Source organism: Papaver somniferum, chromosome 1 (genome assembly GCF_003573695.1).
Source record: "Papaver somniferum cultivar HN1 chromosome 1, ASM357369v1, whole genome shotgun sequence".
Classification (NCBI taxonomy): domain Eukaryota; kingdom Viridiplantae; phylum Streptophyta; class Magnoliopsida; order Ranunculales; family Papaveraceae; genus Papaver; species Papaver somniferum.
In genome coordinates this window covers 3,681,907-3,698,826 of record NC_039358.1, presented here as the reverse complement: position 1 = coordinate 3,698,826, position 16,920 = coordinate 3,681,907, and the positions used below count along the sequence as shown (strand labels likewise).

The following is a 16,920-nucleotide window of genomic DNA, read 5'->3' as shown; positions in this document are numbered from 1 at the left end:
TTTAGAAGAGAGATGGACAGGACCCATGTTTGTCTGCAAATCATGGATTCATGCCTGCAAAGATCCCTGTCTATTCTCTGTTGTTGATCTAGAATCTGTTTTCAGTTCCAAAACTGAATCTTCTGTTTGGTGGTCTCCTGAATTTGAGAGAAAAATTGATTCTCTCAAAGGTAACATCTTTTAAAGAAAAAAGAAAAAATATATTTTTTACCACATCTGTTTCAGAAAAAGTGATACTTTTAATTTTCATTTTTGCCTAAAAGTATCACTTTTTCTGTAACAGAAGGAGTAATAATTGTTACTTCTAAGATCTAGTTGATTGCCACTCTTTCTTGATTGCAGGTGCCCAAATCTGCAAGTTCTTGCAATCAAATGCAGCCCAAATGTCACAAATGCATCTCTTGGAAAGATAGCATCACAATGTGCTGTGCTGGAAGAACTAGACATTAGCTTCTATTATGAGATATCTCATGAATCCTTAGAGTTGATAGGAAGCAGTTGTCCAAATCTCAAGATCTTGAAAAGAAATCTGCTATATCCTTGGCAGCATGTCGGGATTGTGCCGAATGAGTACTTAAATGCTTGCCCGAAGGATGGGAATGTCGAGGCTGCTGCAATAGGGAAGTTCATGCCGAACTTGGAACACCTCGAGCTTCGGTTTTCTAAGTTGACAGTCCATGGCCTTGCTGCAATAACTGAAGGGTGTGTGAAATTGGAGTATTGGGATCTATGTGGTTGTGCAAACTTGACAAGCCAGGATATCGAGAAACTTACAAGATATGAAGAGAGTAGAGATACCACCTTGCTATGTTCCTAGGGATGTTTTCCCTATAGAGAGGTATGGCCACTGGAGGTTGTACGATGAACGATTCCAACCAAGCAGCTTCCAGATATAGTAGTCATGGCCAAGTAAAGACGGCCCATGTTAGTTCTATGGAACGGCAGTCTGTTAAAATTCCCTAATATGGTACTGTTTGTATATTGCTTCCTGGAGTCGCATGTGTACGGCTTATTGTTCTTATTCTGTATGAATAAATAAAATGTGTGATTTTCTGAACCAGATGGATTGTTATAGCAGGCAATACTTTATAAGTAGCTACGGGCACTTTATGTTTCACTTCTTATAAATGATTTTCGCAGTTGCATCAGGATACTGCAAAGAAGTAGTGCATCACTTATCGTCAGGATGCTGCAGAAAATGTTACAGATGGCAGGAAATTCGGCTTATGATTCAAAAGTGAGTACAATAACTGTTTGTTCAGATGCATTTGTTATCTATCTCCAGCTAAAAACTTTATCATTTTACCCTTAACCAGAATCATACTATAACCAGCAGTTTTAGTAATCCCAGCATTGTTCATCTCTCTTCTCCATCCATCTGCTTCCTCGAATTTACCACAGGAAGCGTACAGATTAGCTAGCATCATGTACTCCCCATCGCTCAAACGATGCATTCGTTTCGTCATGTGTTCAGCAACCATGTTTCCCACCTTGAGATCTCTATAAACCAAACAAGCGCCTAATAGTGCGCCATATACAGTCGGTCCAGGCTCGAATGGCATTGCTTTCATTAGCTGACACGCACTGTGAAGGTAACCCGCTCGTCCCAAGAGATCCACCATGCAACCATAATGCTCAGACTTGGGTGAAATCCCAAATTCCTTCTCCATGGATTCGAACAGACGGTATCCTTCGTTCACTAATCCTGAGTGGCTGCAAGCAGTCAGAAGACCTATGAAGGTTATATCGTCAGCCTTCATGTTTCTATTCTGAAAATCACTAAAGAGTTTAAGGGCAGCGTGTGATTTTCCATGCAGTGCAAGCCCACTGATCATTGCATTCCAAGAAGTGACATCCTTGGCTTGGGACTTGTAAAATACTTCCAGAGCTCCATCTATGCTACCGCACTTTGCGTACATGTCAATCAGTGCTGTAACTACGTGCACATTCGAAGCAAGCCCACTGAAAAGAGCAAAGATGTGTACTTCCTTCCCTTCATCCACTGATCCTACCCACGCGCAGGCTGATAAAACCGCTGATACCGTTATATGATTGGGTTCAAACCCTTTTTCTTTCATCTCAGAGAACAAATCAATGGCATCAACATAAAGCTCATTGTCCAGATAACCAGTGATCATTGTGTTCCATGATACCAAAGTTCTTTCCACCATACTATCGAACACTTTACGAGCCTTATCCATATCCCCTGCCTTACAATAACCTAACATCATTGAATTCCATGAAACAACATCTCTTACAGGAATCTCATCGAAAATTTCCTCGGCAAACTCTATAGTCCCAAGCTTTGCGAACCCGGAAATCATAATGTTAAATGACACAGCATCCTTAACAGGCATCAAGTGAAAATGTTTGATTGCACTTTCCATCATTCCTTTAGAAACATATGCATCTAACATAGAATTCCAAGCAATAACATCTCTGCTAGACATTTTATCAAACACTTTTTGTGCATTCTCAATATCCCCAACTGATGCATAAGAGTTCAGTAAAGAAGTTTCCACAAAAACATGATCTGAAAATCCAGTTTTAATTGCTTGTCCATGAACAGTGAGTATAGATATTGAAGAGGAGAGATGAGTTAATGCTTTTAGAAGAACTGGGTATGTAAAATTATCACCATTACAACCAGATTCTAACATTTGTCTGTACACGAAAATGGCTTGGTTTGGATTTCCATCAACAACATGATGCTTCATCATCTTATTCCACTGTTTTCTGTGTGATGGCAAAGAATGACAAAAACAGTAATTTAACATAGCCATCTTAAGATTCTGACCTCTAAAACAAGATAGAGTCCCTTGACTTGATGATACTCATGAATACAGCAGATAAGAACCACAGATATTTTCAGAATTATTTGTTTTTGACAACAAATTAAAGAAACAACATAACGCTGCAATACCCTGAAAGGAGGTGAAATTCGGATGCCTACTCATCGACGGGGGAGTATCTACGACTGCTAATTTTGGTTGAAAACAACCATCACATGTCAATGAAAAAAGAATCAAGCTGTTTGAACTTCTGCTGCTGATTTTACTATGTTTTCTTCTTTCACTTTCAAGTTTTCTTCTTTCCCTTTTGAGTTAGGAATGTATTTCCATCCGCGCTTGTGAACACCACTTATTTTCTTGGGAGTGTCTGCAGCAGGCCGACCTGTAAACATAACAGGCAGAGCTTAAACATGTTGCTTCATCATTCATGGGACACCAAGGCCCAGGCAATCAGAATTAAGATCCATGTGTTTTATTTAGTAACGAACAACTGATTACCAACAAAAATGTGTAAATTTAGTGTTAGAACTACACCAGGACAAATTTTGGCAATCTTACAATCCCATCAAGGGATACAGATTAGCAGATTCGCAAAAGCAGAAATACGGCAACTTGACCTCGACCATAAGTAGATATCAAAATCAATAACTTTGAAATATGACGCAATATCTCTATAATTCATGAAAACAGTAACCTCAAATCAGGCAACTTCAGTCTGCAGTCTAACCTAACATCCTAATAAACTAGCGACAGATATTCAAAAATCAGCATACAAAAACTAGGATGTGTATACGCATAAAGTAATGTAGCAGAAACATGAAGCCAGCTATACCATTAACTACATGAGATGGCAAGAAACTAAAATCATCAGCACTTCCTCAGGATCGCTTAATGCCCTTTACTTGGTAAAACGTAAGGTAAAAACCCTCGTCTCATTGTCATACCTATTTTATTTGTTACAAGAGACAACACATGCAAATGACCAGCACATACTGACAAGACATACGCATCAGGTCCGACTAACTTTCACTGTTAGGATCACAAGCTCGTACCATTTGTTAGATGTTTGAATGTGTATTCGACCTCAAAAGTAGTTCTTAATACCTATCAACATAACCTGGAGGTGTAGTCACAATAGCCAAGAAAAATGATTTCTCACGTCATGCTACAACTCTTCTATTCCATCTCACAAGTCACAAGTGTATAGCCGACTGATTCTGCCTATAATTCTAAAATGTAACATCAACACACTCCTCTCATGGTTTGTCTGCTCATCGATAAACCATGGGTGATATGGTAGACGTTCAGGTCTAAAATGTAACATCAACACACCCAAAAAATTTACAGGTCTCTAAAGTTTGAATAGTGCACTTACAAATAATTTAACTTACGAAGCATTAAGTATTTCAACTATCCTACTAATTTGAATTTAACCGGCACAACTTTACACAAGAGAACCTTGCAATTCATAGCCCTAAAACTAGTTTGCCTTTCAAATCTTCTCCTGCAATTGCAAGGCCTGAAGGGGGTTACAGGACTAATCCTCCAAAACCCGAACTGTATGTCTTGCACACACTATCATGTTATGTATGCTACACAAAAAAATACAATAAAATAAATAAATAAAAAGTGATAAGCAAAACAAAACAAAAAAAGGCACCTTCTTTATGAACAATTCCCCAAGCTTTGCCATGTTTACCATCCTACAATGATAGAAGAAACACAAAAAAAATGTCAGACAATGAGGAAAATGATTTTTTTCTTAAAATATCTAAAAAAACATTAAGAAAAAAAAACAAAAGAGGTTTGGGACCTTGTAGAGATTGATCTTGGTGATTTGATAGGAAACACCAGACCAATGTGTTTTAGCCATTTGATATCCAATTCCCCAGTTAGGAAGAAACTGAGCTACTTCAAATAAGTTCTTCTTCTTTTTCCTCTTTGGTTTCTGCAAAGCTGATACTGTTGCTTCTCCTCCTCCTCCAGTCGAAGAAGGAATAGCAGAAGCGCTGAAATTTCTTCTGGTGAGAAGACTAAAGGAATGCCTGAAGATACCCAGGGTTTTGTCCATTGCTGCTCTGTTCCCTAGCATCGCCAAAATGTTTTCTGCAGAGTTTTGTAAAATAAAAAACAGGTTCCGAAAATGTCTGGAAATTGCATAAAACAAAACTTTCCAAGTGCTTGGTTTACTAAATAATTTGCAGAGATAAAATAACAAAACACCACCAAATTAAGTTTCCTATGACAAAAGGAAGCATTTTATATAGATCCTCTAAATAGTATATGACCATGTTGTATCAAATCAGTTTCAAGCAAACTTCCCCTGGTTCATTTAGAATTATTAAAATGAGTATACTATACGTCTTTAACATTGGGCATGATGGGGCTAGTTGGTACATTATGAGATTACAAAGACCATTTTTACATGTTCGTTGGTTCCATAGGACTTGCCCTCTTGGGCTTCAAAACTAAGAATAAAGGTAATAGGTGTCAATCACGAGATTAAATACAAGCATCTAGTTTCTATTTTAAGTCAAGGAAATGATAGAAATTGGAATAACAGAGATAATGGTGTTTAAAGTTGAAGAAACGAAAGAGACATTGGATGTTACAAGAGAGGAGACAACAGCGCTCGAAACTCCGGATTTTACAGAAATGGAGGGGGCTGCGACAGTTTAAACAGAAAACCCAAAACATGGGTAGGTATCCCTCGGACTGCTAAGGCAACATATGTCTCGAATTCCTCCAAATTGGTTCTTGTTTGAAGACCATAAATCATAGATATTCCTTATGAAGGGCTTAAAACCAGATATATGCAATACTAAATGAAGGTGCTCAAAATGTTGCTATGCTCATTGGTCGTGGTGTTGGGTTTGCTAATTAAATATACATTTCAGTCTTGCAATTACTGATGAAATTTCAATCATGAATTGACTTCTATCTTCAAACCTAGCTTGGATTCCTCTGGATAGTTAGTATATAGCCATGTTAAATCAAATCAGTTTCAATCAAATTTCACACACTGATTAAAAAAGAAGAAAAGGGGGCAAATATACATCTTAAACAAGAATAGCAAGTGATAGTGAACCCTAATTCCTCATCTTGACTATCGGTATTCAAAACCTTAACTGCAAAAAAAAAAAAAAAGATTGGAGATCGTGAGAATACCTGGTGTAACGTGAAGGAGGAGGAGAAGATGAAAAACCCCGATCTCTAATTCCTGATTTTGAATGGCTTCTCTTAAACCCTTGATTCCTTTTTTCCAGGGCCTGAAAGTAAATGAAGAAGAAGAAGAATGGTTCTATTGTAAAGTAAATAAATAAAAGGAAGGGTTATTTATCAAAACCTGCTTTTACGTTTAGGGCGCCCATACCCATTTTCCACTTTCCATCACCACTCGGTTGCTCAAATGAAATGGAATTATCTACGTCTTAATTCTTTTTTTTTTTTTCATTCTTGTTATACGGGCGACATGGTTTATTAGAGGGGCGGCATTTTAATAGGACAAAAAGAGTCATTACATGATAATTCAAGTGTCCTTTATCCAAAAAAAAAAACTGGAAATGACAAATTAACCCTCATATTTAATAACCTAGTTTAGTGATGATAATCAAGTTTACTGTTAATGATTAATTTCACTTATATTAACTCAAAATCAAAACCAAAATCAGATTTTTAGAGTTAAAAAAAAAAGTTTAGAGGAGAAGGTCAATCTCAATCAATTGAAGAAATTAACCAACAAAATGAAGAACCAGGACCTAAAAATGACCAGGTATATTTCTAAATTAGTCCCAACTAGCTTTTTGTTGCTCAAAGTTATCTAAAGTACGTAAAAAATTCAATTTTTTTACATTTTCAGAATTAATTACGGTTGGAATTTTGCTCATAACCAACCGTAAATCGAAGTTACGGTTCGTAAAAGATGAACTATCAACCGTAACTTGTTAAATTTGAAGAAAACTCAATCGTAAAACCAGTTACGGTTGGTAACTAAATGCTCGATACGAACCGTAACTGAGTTACGGTTGGTAACCAAATGCTCGATACCAACCGTAACTGAGTTACGGTTTGTAAACTAAAATGGTTACCAACCGTAACTGAAGAAAATTCTTAGATATAAGAACATACGGTTGGTAATTGAACTATTTCCAACCGTAACAACATCAAAATATCCAGTTACGGTTCGTAATTGAGTTAAAATCAACTGTAACCACATAAACCCAGAAATTTCAATTTCAATTTTCATCTAAAACCCTAATTTTTGATAAAAATTAAACTTAAATCGAACAAAATAAACCAAATCGTAACTGAATTTTTAAAAGATACCTCATATAAATCGTTACACTATACTTTTCGAATCGTCGATCAATCAAAAACGATGAAATTTTGAGTTTTAATGGAGGTTACAGTTGATGGGAGGAGGAGAAGAGAAGAAGAAAGAAAACAAATTTTTAATTCAGCTTTAATTTAGGCTAAAAAATAGGGAGGGTAATCTAGTCCATTTACACTTCCATATAACATTTCCTTACCAACTAGAGGGACATTACTATCACAATGCCCCTCCTTTAATAAACCATGCTGCACCTATAACAGGCTTGTCTTTTTTTAATACGAAAACGGATTGTATCGAGGCAGTTTTGAATGCATCCCTTGTGCACATATATCGAGACCACCGACTCACCCGTCTCCTTCATTTCTTTCTCTCTCAACACTTTTTGTTTTTTTCTCTGCAACTGAAATCGTTCAAGTGAGCTTAAGCTGAAGAAAAATTAGACGATTAAGTGACTGAGTCTGAATCTACGTTGTCTATCCAACAAGATTATCATCGACTTAAAAGTTTCTGGGAATGGATTCCGATGAAAAGGTACTGTAAACTACTAAACCCTAACTTTTGCTTCATCATTTTCATCACTGCATGTCTAAATTTGTTTGTATGAAAGACAATTCTCTCTGAGATTTTGTTTATTTATGCATTAAACCCTAAAAAAACAAAAACAAAAATTAGTGTTACTATTTTTTTTTTAATTTTTTGTTTTTTCTTGGATCAAGCAGTATTTATTTTTTTTAATTTTTAGGATTTTTTTTTTTATTATAAATTTTAAATTTCCGTATGGATAATGGTTTTATTAAGTTTTGCTGATTATACGATGTTATTCCTTGTTTGTGTTGTCGGATTTTTTTGAAAGAACCACACATGAGCATCATGGTGAAGGTTAATTGGAATGTTTAAGAAAATTGGTCTGAAATCACCAGGAGTAACAAGATTATTCGACTTCCGGTGTAATATCGTTTGCAGTTTATACTGACAGATAAAAAAATAATTTGAATACAATTATTTGTGGTGGTGGCCTTATTATAAAAACAGATTCCTAAGAAGCTTTTCTAATCAAGGCCTATCTTGGATTTACAAACATGAATTATCCCCAAGACAGTAAATTTGGTTTATTCTCTTTCTTTGAGAAGCTATTCTACAATAATATTTAGTTGCGTTGACGTAAATAAATTGAATTTGAACTTGCAGTTGTTACTGGGAATCTTAAAGTTGGATTTGGTTAATTGCTGATAGGTATAAATAAATTTCGGGCCTGTTCTGTCGTAACGGAAAATTGTTTGGCTAGTAATCTATTCTTCTAATTTAATTTGAATTTTTTTTCATATCTTCTATTTTTTTTCCGGTGTCTGTCTAGCCCTCTCAGAACTAAAATGATATGTGGTTTCGAGTGGTTCTTATGCATGTGAATATATGTGAAATCCGTGTAAAGGTAAAAGTAATTCACTGAATAACTTAGTACAGGTATAGCTCAGACTTCTTCTCATCAGATTAGGGGAGAACCAGATAGTTAACTTGGTTTTCATAATAATGGATTGTTGATTGCTTTTCATTTCTTGCACAGCTCCATGGGGTGTTCTGCCTGTCTAAAATTGAAAGGAGAGATACTGAGATATGTAAACTTAAAGTGGAAGTTGTTGGTGGAAATTTGGCGGGATTCAGCCTTGAATGCATTCTGGCTATACGGATATGGGTGAGACAAAGAGAACTCCGCACTGACTGTGTGTCTCCTTAAAAACTTGCCCGAAGAGAAGATAGCAAGATTCTCTGAACTTGCCCGGGTAATCAAATTTAATTCACTTTTTCGACATATTTTAGTTTCACGGTATTGTTTAATTATTTTTCATTGTTTGTTATAACTTTAAGTTTTTTGTTGTAGGATTACTACATATTAGTACCTGATGATGCAAAGGCCGAGAAGGCAATCAGAACACTATTGAGGCTAGCATATGGGAGATACTGATCTAAAATAGCAAATCACTATAGATCATTTGCGACCCACGCATATCATCCATGAGAATCCGCAACATTGACGACTGGACTTTCATTTTGCGACTTGTTTAACAGTGACGGGTTTAAGGTAAATGAATTCGCTGGTCAATGCCAGTTTACAAGTATGTACTTTCTTGTAACTCAACCCCAATATCAGTAGTTAGATTGACTTTTTTTTCTTCTTAGTTTTTGCTTATATGCGAACATATTATTTGTAGTATAACTGTTTTTGCTGGCCTGTATCTTTACGGATCTTAATAAAAAGTAACATACTCAAATGATCTGGATTTGTATACTAAGTGAGCTCCCACATGCATATTCAGTCTTTTATTACACGAAAACACATGTTTGGAAGATCTGTTAATAAGAACTCAATGAGCAATTTTATTGCTAGTGCACATTAGAGATGTTTTTGGCATTCTCATTGAGATTAATTCATATCTAGTGGGAAATAATGTAGTTGGAGAATGAGCAGGGGAAATCAATTTAGTGGAATATACTTGTCTCGTTACTTTCCTTGGATAGTTGTTTCTCACAATTTGGGCATGTGTTGACTATGATTTATACAACTAGCAGAACAAGTTATGATGAAGGCAGTTTCTGAAGGAAAATTTATTGATAATATTTTGAGAATTTCTTTGGGTCGTTCATGTGATTGGTTTGGCGTGTTTAGGATTTCAATTATATTAAAAGTGATTGCATCTTTGCTGTGTCATTTATGACATCTCTATCTATTTTATTTAGAGTTATATTTTTTGAGTCACGAGTGTCTTCTAACTTGCATTTTTCATATTTAATTGGTAGGCTGCATCTAAGAAAGGAAGGGACACACAAAAGGTTCAAGCCCTAAACCATACTAATGGCACACAGACTTTTGCCAGAAAAGCATATGAAATGGTAAGTCTTAAATTGTTTGTGGGTGTTCTTTTTCTCGTTCTTTATGTACCACTTTAATTGGGGTATACTCGCAACTTAATTCAAAAGGAGCGTACAATCTGTCCTTATAGTCCTGGCGATGCACAATCTCATAAGCTTGGCAAAATTACGTTTCCTGAAACATACTCTCGGCACGAGTCAAATGTAATCTAGTATTTAGGTGTATAATATTTCCCCCACACCAGATTAGACAAATAGAATGTCCAGGCCATAAGCATTGGAAATTTTGTGTTTTCATTCTTATGTACACTCTTATTGTGCTTGTCTACAATCTTATAAAAATACTGGAAAATTCAACTGCTTTTGGAATCATGCATTCAAACGCGTACTCCACTCTTATTGTGGGATGTTCTTAATGAAGTTCTTCTTCCTGTTAATTAGGAAGATTCCAATGCAACTGATTAATATTCTGATAATGGATGTTTTATCGTAAGGTGTTGGCCGTGGAGTTGTTCAAAAAACAGTATTTTGAGGTAAATGCCATCATTGGCGAATGATAAGCTATTTATACTATACAGTATTTTGAGGCAAATGCCTCTAATTGAGTCTGAACTGTTGTACTAGTTAAAAAAAATACTACCTCCGTTTTTAAAAAAGAGATACTTTCACTTTTTTAGTTTGGCCTATTTTTAGGCTAAAATGAAAACAATGAAAATATCTCTTTTTAAAAAACGGAGTCGGAGAGAGTATTATATACTGGGATTTGCTATGTTTCTTTGTACTACAACATTACTCGGAGAACTCCAAGTAGAATCTTGCAGCACTGCGGTGGTTACAAAAGCAACACATATCGCATCAATTGTAACCTCCTCTATATGTATAACTACAGTAAATGAAATGAATACCACACTCAAACGAAGTGAGAAACCCAAATTTAACTCTCTGTTTCAGTTTGTATAGAGTCTACCTAGTAATTTTCTTGATCGAATAATAGTTGTCCATGTGATGATATATGACATCAACGAATCACATGTTTCACTGTACTAAAATTTTCCGCAGTAGGCATCTGTAGTCAGGGAAAGTGACTGGTTTTGCTTATTTTACGACCAGTATGAAACAGAGAAGTAAATAATATTCAATTAACATCAAGCAAAGCTGCAAAGCCATGGGATAATGATGAATAAATTAAGAGGAATAAGGATGGATGCTTCTCTCAGGCTGTGAATGTTTTTCCAAGTCGGTAGATATTCCTGTCGTAAATTTTACATAAAGGAGTGGTAAAATAGATTACTGAGAGTTACCATGTGAAGCTATTATTACTGTCATATATGCAGTCTCACAAGTGTACCACGTGAAGCTTTTACTGATCGGTAGAAAATCAATCAATTACTATTGCACTATAATTGTGGATCTTTTAATCCAACAATCCATACCCAAAAAGAGAAGGAAAAGATACTCATTTGGGGTAAAGGATATTGAAAGGTCAACTGGACTAACTGACTGACTGAGTCCTTGACTATTTTACAGGTCAAATGAGTCCTTGACGATTTGTTTTGCTCCAAATGAGTTATCTTTTCCTTGTCTTATCTTAGAAATGATTTTTGCTCAGCATGTTTACGTTTAAGCTTTTGCATACAAGGTGTTTGATAAGTTGTTTCAAAGGAAAAATCCCGTATATGTGATCTTGATAAGCTTTTGTTTACTTGAATTTGACAAAATTTAGTTGAGAAGTTCTGAATTTAATAAATCTATTAGGTTGCATAGGGATGAATAGAGGAAAATAGATAGTATGAAAATTTTGAGTGGAAGTTTTGGACAAAACATTGGCACCCAAAAAGCCCAAAAATCTTCTCCGTAGGACCAAGTCAGCTAGATGGTCACTCAACTATAAAATTGAAGTCTCTTGAATACAGTACTATCTAATCAATTCTCTTCTTATGAAGTCAAGTCTATGCTAACTACCATTAACTTGCTCAGTTGGTTCTTTCTTCACAGTTTTTCTGGTAATAGGGATTTATCTCATCCCTGGTCACTGATTAATTCTTTCAATCTTGTGGATTCAGCTGAAAGAAGTGAAAAATGGTAAATTTCATTGGGGCTGATCGATTTAATGGTAGGGATACATGTGATATTAGTAGTTCAAACATGCTATTCCCACAGTTTTACCATAATTGTTATAGCATTTATTTATCACATTTCATAGAACATGAGGAATATGAAAGTGGATATTTCACTTTGAAACTCATAAAAGCTGCTACTCAAAATTTCAGTCCAGCAAATAGGATTTGTAAACATGAACGACTATACAAGGTCTGGTGCTGCTCTCTCTTCTCTCTAATTTAATTTGTAGCTTAGATTGGCTCGTCTTGACTAGTTATAATCTAACAGGGAGTTCTTCCAAATGGGGTGAAAGTCACAGTGAAACAATTACATGAGCATCTCATGTTCAAAAACGAAGTAAAGTTTCTGTCAACCCTCAGACACCCAAATCTTGTCAGATTGTTTGGACACTGTACTGAGAACAACCAACAGTTACTAGTGTATGAGTACATGGAAAATGGCTGCTTGAGTAACGCACTCTCCGGTAAGGCAAAAAGCAGTTATTACTGAACTTCTGCACTAAGCAAGTTGTAGTTACAATTCATAGTACATTTGCAGGTGGTAATGAAAATGTGAGAAAGAGGCTCAACTGGCGCACCAAAATGAGGATATGCCTTGGAATAGCAAATGGTCTTGCTTTCCTACATCAGAAAGATGAATTAAAGGCCATAATTGTTCACAGAAATATTCAGCTTCCCAATATTTTTCTCGATAAGTTTCTTGATCCCAAGATATCTTATTTTGGTTTAGCTAAGCATTTTGGAGCAGATGCCACGCACTGTACCACTGCAGTGCGGGGTTCAATGTAAGATATATAGATGATCTAGATCTACATTTTAATCACTACTTCTGCAATAAGCATCTACATAAATTCTTCAATTTGCTTCTAGGTAGTATGAGAAGGTTTCATTGATATTGTTACAATGACACAATCTTACTTTTTCGATGCTAAATTTCTCAGAAGGCCAAGTGTAAACTAGATGTTAATATTTTTTAATTTGGCCTACACGTACACAATATTAGCGCATATCATGTTGCACAATTTTTTTTTTGTTTAACACAGACCATTCTGCGAAACTTCTTTTGACCTCATAAGAGAAATGTTAGCATGCAGCTCTTTCAGGATTCAAACCCGGAAATAAATGGGTCTATTATATTCTAAGTTCACCGAGAGAAGATACAGAATTTAACGAGGTGCTTGTTATAGATTAAAATAATAAAATTCTAATTAGTTAATATCATGCATGATGCATCTAAACTAGAAGAATTAAATCTAAACTGTAATTGTCAATTTTCTTTGCTGGCAGAGAATATAATGCCCCGGAGTATTTAAAGAAAGGTTCAATAACAGAAAAGGTTGATGTATTCAGCTTTGGAGTATCCATAGTACTTGTACTTTCAACAGAAAAGAGATCTATAGATCTTGAAAGACTCGATAGCGATGCAATCCTTTTAAACCAGGTATGTAACAATTAAATTAAATGGAATTCTCATGTAAGAGATGTTTTGAAACTGAGGTGTCATATCATATTAATAACTGCCATATATATAGATTATGTTTTTCTTCTTTTATTCTTTCTCGCACTTTAACTCAAGATATTTGAGTTGGGATTATAGGCCAAGGGTTTACATCAGAAGGGAGATCTTCTGTCATTGATTGATGAAGACTTGACGCCAAGCAATTCATTGAAAGAAGCAACCATGTTATTGGATCTGGCAATGTTATGTACTTATGAATCCCCAGAGTTGAGGCGTTCCATGTCAGAAGTAGTGAACATTCTTGAAGGAAATACTACAATGAAGACCCCTCCAGTTGATCCACTGTATGCGGCAACATTCAGTTGTGAGGATTTCATGTCTGTAATTGGAAGTGCAAGCAGCAGTTCATCATATACAAAGCTGACAAGTGACGGGTTTGTTTATAATCCTTGCGATGACTGGGATGGTGATGATGCATCTTTATCCTATCAAGTTGCATCAAAGGTAAAGGAAAAAAATACTCGTCCTGAACTTCATAATGAAGGCGGAGAAGGGAATGGTAAAGTTGAGTATGCTAAACTGTCTGTAGAAACACAAGAAATGTATGAAACCCCAGCTTTTAGTTTAAGATATATTGAAGTTGCAACCAGAAATTTCATCCCAGCAAATAAGATTGGTCAAGGTTCTTTTGGTTCAGTTTACAAGGTCTGCGTCCTTCTTCTTATTTCTGTTTTCCACTTCTTAGAATATCTTATTAGCTTTACACTGAATTTGATAAAAATTTTAACTGAACAGGGAATGGTTCCTAATGGAAAGATGATTGCAGTGAAGCAACTTTCCCCTGAATCATCTGCCCAAGGGAAAGTGGTGTTTCTGCATGAAGTAAACACTATTTCTACCTTAAGACACCCAAATATTATTAGATTGTTGGGACACTGTGTTGAAAACAACAAACACCTATTAGTGTATGAGTACATGGAAAATGGGTGTCTAGACAGAGCTATATTTGGTAAGTCATTACTGCACTCGTATGGTCAACTTCATTACTGCACTCAAGGAATTCAGTTATTCTCGTCGATAAATAAAAGTTCCTGGTTCTCAGGTCTAGTGAATTTGAAGAACAAACTTAGTTGGCCAGCAAGACTTAGAATTTACCCAGGAATAGCAAAGGGTCTTGCATATCTGCATGATGAAAACTCAAAAATGAAGATTGTTCACAGATATATTAAACTTTCAAATATCTTGCTTGATAAAGATCTCAATCCTTAGATATCAGATTTCGGGTTAACCATGAATTACAACAGAGAAATCACATATATCAAGACTGGTCTAGCAGGAACAGTGTAAGTAAAACAAAATATATGTCGGATTTTAATAGAGCCAATACTTGTTTCCTTATCTTTTTGCTTCGTCTTTATTTATTTTTTTAAAGCTTGGTAGTTAAAATCTAAGTGGTGTTTCAGATTTCTAACGGGAGCAACAATATGCCTATCGCCTATTAATTCTATTTTTCGTTTTTCTTTATCAACAGAGGATATATGGCCCCTGAATATGTGATACAAGGAAAAGTAACTGAGAAAATTGATGTATACAGCTTTGGAGTAGTAACCCTTGAACTCATGACTGGATAAAATAGAATTCAATCGAAGACAAAGCATGGAAGCAGTTCCCTTCTAGATTTGGTAAGTTAATTTCTTTCTTCATCTCTCTTGAAAAGAAAGAGAAGATAGTCTTACAATTACAAATTCAAATAATATAAAATTACGGATGTCCACTTGCAATATTACATTAACCACTTGGAATGGGATTACAAGCCCGTGACTTTCATCAAAGGGGAGATCTTCTTGGACTATTTGATCAAGATGTGAGGATGAAAATTCCAGTGAAAGAAGTGGAAATGGTATTGATTTTGGCAATCTTGTGTACAAATTATGATCCGGAGTTAAGACCTGCTATGTCAGAAGTAGTGGACATTTTAGCAACCTTATGTTCTAACTCAAACTGCACAGCAAGTATTCACTCTACAACGAACGTTGCTGACATACCAAGCCCCAACTTAAGCAGTACTGCAATGCACTATGTCAATGCTGTTTCTTCGAATGATGTGCCTGACTATAATGATGGGGTTGCTACAGGTTCTTCCTCTAATAATGTACCAGAAGTGGATGAAATCAATAAAGATATTGAGTTCCATCGTGATTTTATTTCCAATGAAAACGTTTCTGTTGGTGAAGTCGGGAAGAGTGATATGCCATTATACCAAGTGACTGATACATCAGCAGAACCACTGGGATTGAATATTAACCGGCAGACTTCTTCATTTTCAAAGGATATATACTACCAAAAGGGAGTTCAATGTAAGCTTGGATTTTTTGAACCCTCCTTTAAAGAAGGAAAACTCCAGATTGAATTTTCTGACGAAGAGTTCAGAGCCGTATGCGATGAATGGGAAAATTCCTTAGTAGGCTTTTTCGTGAGTGAAGATGTCCCCTTCAACATGGACCTAAAGTGGGATTGGAAGTTGATGCTTGAAAGAATTGATATGGGATCTCTTCCAATCTGGGTAAAGATTTACAACTTACCGCTCATTTTTTGGACTCCTACTGTTCTCAGTAAAGTTGGGAGTGGACTAGGGACTCCTCTGTATGCTGATCAGAAGACACGGAACAAACAGCAATTAGCTTATGCCATGCTTTGCATAGAATTTGACGCTAATAAGACATTGCCGGAGTCTCTGTGTATTCTAGTGAAAGGTATGGAGTATCATCTAAATTTGGAATATGATTGGAAACCCTTGAGGTGTGAAATCTGTTGCGCTTTTGGTCACACAGACTTGAGTTGTAGGGGGAAGATGAAGGCTAAGAAACAAAACTAGGTTCAAGTTTGTTGCTTGCACATATTGTTGGCACAGCAGAGAACTAAGATGAATGGAGGAAGGTTTTTCGCTGAAGCTAGTCATGAGGTTGGAGACCCTCCAACAGCAACAACAAAGGATCCACTTTCTGAAGGGAGTTGCTCGCCTTTTAGCTTAGCTCTTTCTGTGCCTTCTTTTCCACCTCTCACATTCTCAAGTTTTCTTATGCATAACACCTGAAGAAAGTTCGAACTTGCTAACTCTGCAATACCCCATGTAAAAACCTAATGTTTCAAGGCACGTGAGGCTTTCTGTAGTGTGTCGGTGCGTATTTTACGATCTCTTGTTCATCCCACGATCTCTTGTTCATCCCAATTGTCGAACACTATGAATAATCGATGTTGAACTAACTGAATCTATGTACTTAGTAAGTTATTTTACTGTAGTTGAAATTATGTTCCAAATTGCAAGTTATTTTTCTTCTTTTTTCCATTTTG

The 16,920-nt window shown here is 35.9% G+C and overlaps 3 protein-coding genes across 13 annotated transcripts; 1 reads left to right on the top strand and 2 right to left on the bottom strand.

Annotated features, from left to right (window-relative positions):
• Window positions 1-1,190: 1,190 nt before the first annotated feature.
• On the bottom strand, window positions 1,191-4,495 carry LOC113277641 (pentatricopeptide repeat-containing protein At3g29230-like). Its single transcript, XM_026526692.1, has 2 exons — window positions 4,453-4,495; window positions 1,191-3,174 (listed from the first exon to the last, which is right to left on the bottom strand). The coding sequence occupies exon 2, from the start codon at window positions 2,781-2,783 to the stop codon at window positions 1,272-1,274; it is 1,512 nt and encodes a 503-aa protein (XP_026382477.1). The 5' UTR covers window positions 2,784-3,174; window positions 4,453-4,495; the 3' UTR covers window positions 1,191-1,271.
• LOC113350278 lies at window positions 3,026-4,863 on the bottom strand. Its single transcript, XM_026594666.1, has 3 exons — window positions 4,606-4,863; window positions 4,453-4,495; window positions 3,026-3,174 (listed from the first exon to the last, which is right to left on the bottom strand). Exons 1-3 carry the CDS (start codon window positions 4,861-4,863, stop codon window positions 3,026-3,028), a joined length of 450 nt encoding a protein of 149 aa, XP_026450451.1.
• Window positions 4,864-7,449: 2,586 nt separating this feature from the next.
• LOC113277509 (probable LRR receptor-like serine/threonine-protein kinase At1g07650) lies at window positions 7,450-16,838 on the top strand. 11 transcript variants are annotated; one of them, XM_026526628.1, is made up of 14 exons: window positions 7,450-7,656; window positions 8,314-8,358; window positions 8,480-8,554; window positions 8,687-8,903; window positions 9,002-9,202; window positions 9,919-10,011; window positions 12,054-12,300; window positions 12,379-12,574; window positions 12,649-12,895; window positions 13,398-13,551; window positions 13,708-14,274; window positions 14,365-14,578; window positions 15,101-15,251; window positions 15,384-16,838. In XM_026526628.1, the coding sequence occupies exons 7-13, from the start codon at window positions 12,070-12,072 to the stop codon at window positions 15,124-15,126; spliced, it is 1,635 nt and encodes a 544-aa protein (XP_026382413.1). In that variant the 5' UTR covers window positions 7,450-7,656; window positions 8,314-8,358; window positions 8,480-8,554; window positions 8,687-8,903; window positions 9,002-9,202; window positions 9,919-10,011; window positions 12,054-12,069; the 3' UTR covers window positions 15,127-15,251; window positions 15,384-16,838. The 11 variants fall into 11 exon arrangements, with proteins under 11 accessions (XP_026382413.1, XP_026382399.1, XP_026382390.1 ...); XM_026526614.1 differs by adding an exon at window positions 14,672-14,912 and having other exon boundaries at window positions 15,101-16,838; XM_026526605.1 differs by having other exon boundaries at window positions 14,365-14,912; window positions 15,705-16,838.
• Window positions 16,839-16,920: the final 82 nt, after the last annotated feature.

Excerpts from the sequence above, each read along its gene's own strand:
- LOC113277641 (XM_026526692.1), bottom strand. The coding sequence starts at position 2,783 with ATGGCTATGTTAAATTACTGTTTTTGTCATTCTTTGCCATCACACAGA.
- LOC113350278 (XM_026594666.1), bottom strand. The coding sequence starts at position 4,863 with ATGGACAAAACCCTGGGTATCTTCAGGCATTCCTTTAGTCTTCTCACC. Across the intron at positions 4,496-4,605 it reads CCAAGATCAATCTCTACAAG|GATGGTAAACATGGCAAAGC; the intron begins GTCCCAAACCTC and ends CTATCATTGTAG. Across the intron at positions 3,175-4,452 it reads GGGAATTGTTCATAAAGAAG|GTCGGCCTGCTGCAGACACT; the intron begins GTGCCTTTTTTT and ends TTATGTTTACAG.
- LOC113277509 (XM_026526596.1), top strand. The coding sequence starts at position 12,070 with ATGGTAAATTTCATTGGGGCTGATCGATTTAATGGTAGGGATACATGT. Across the intron at positions 12,575-12,648 it reads CTTGAGTAACGCACTCTCCG|GTGGTAATGAAAATGTGAGA; the intron begins GTAAGGCAAAAA and ends GTACATTTGCAG. Across the intron at positions 13,552-13,707 it reads ATGCAATCCTTTTAAACCAG|GCCAAGGGTTTACATCAGAA; the intron begins GTATGTAACAAT and ends TTGGGATTATAG.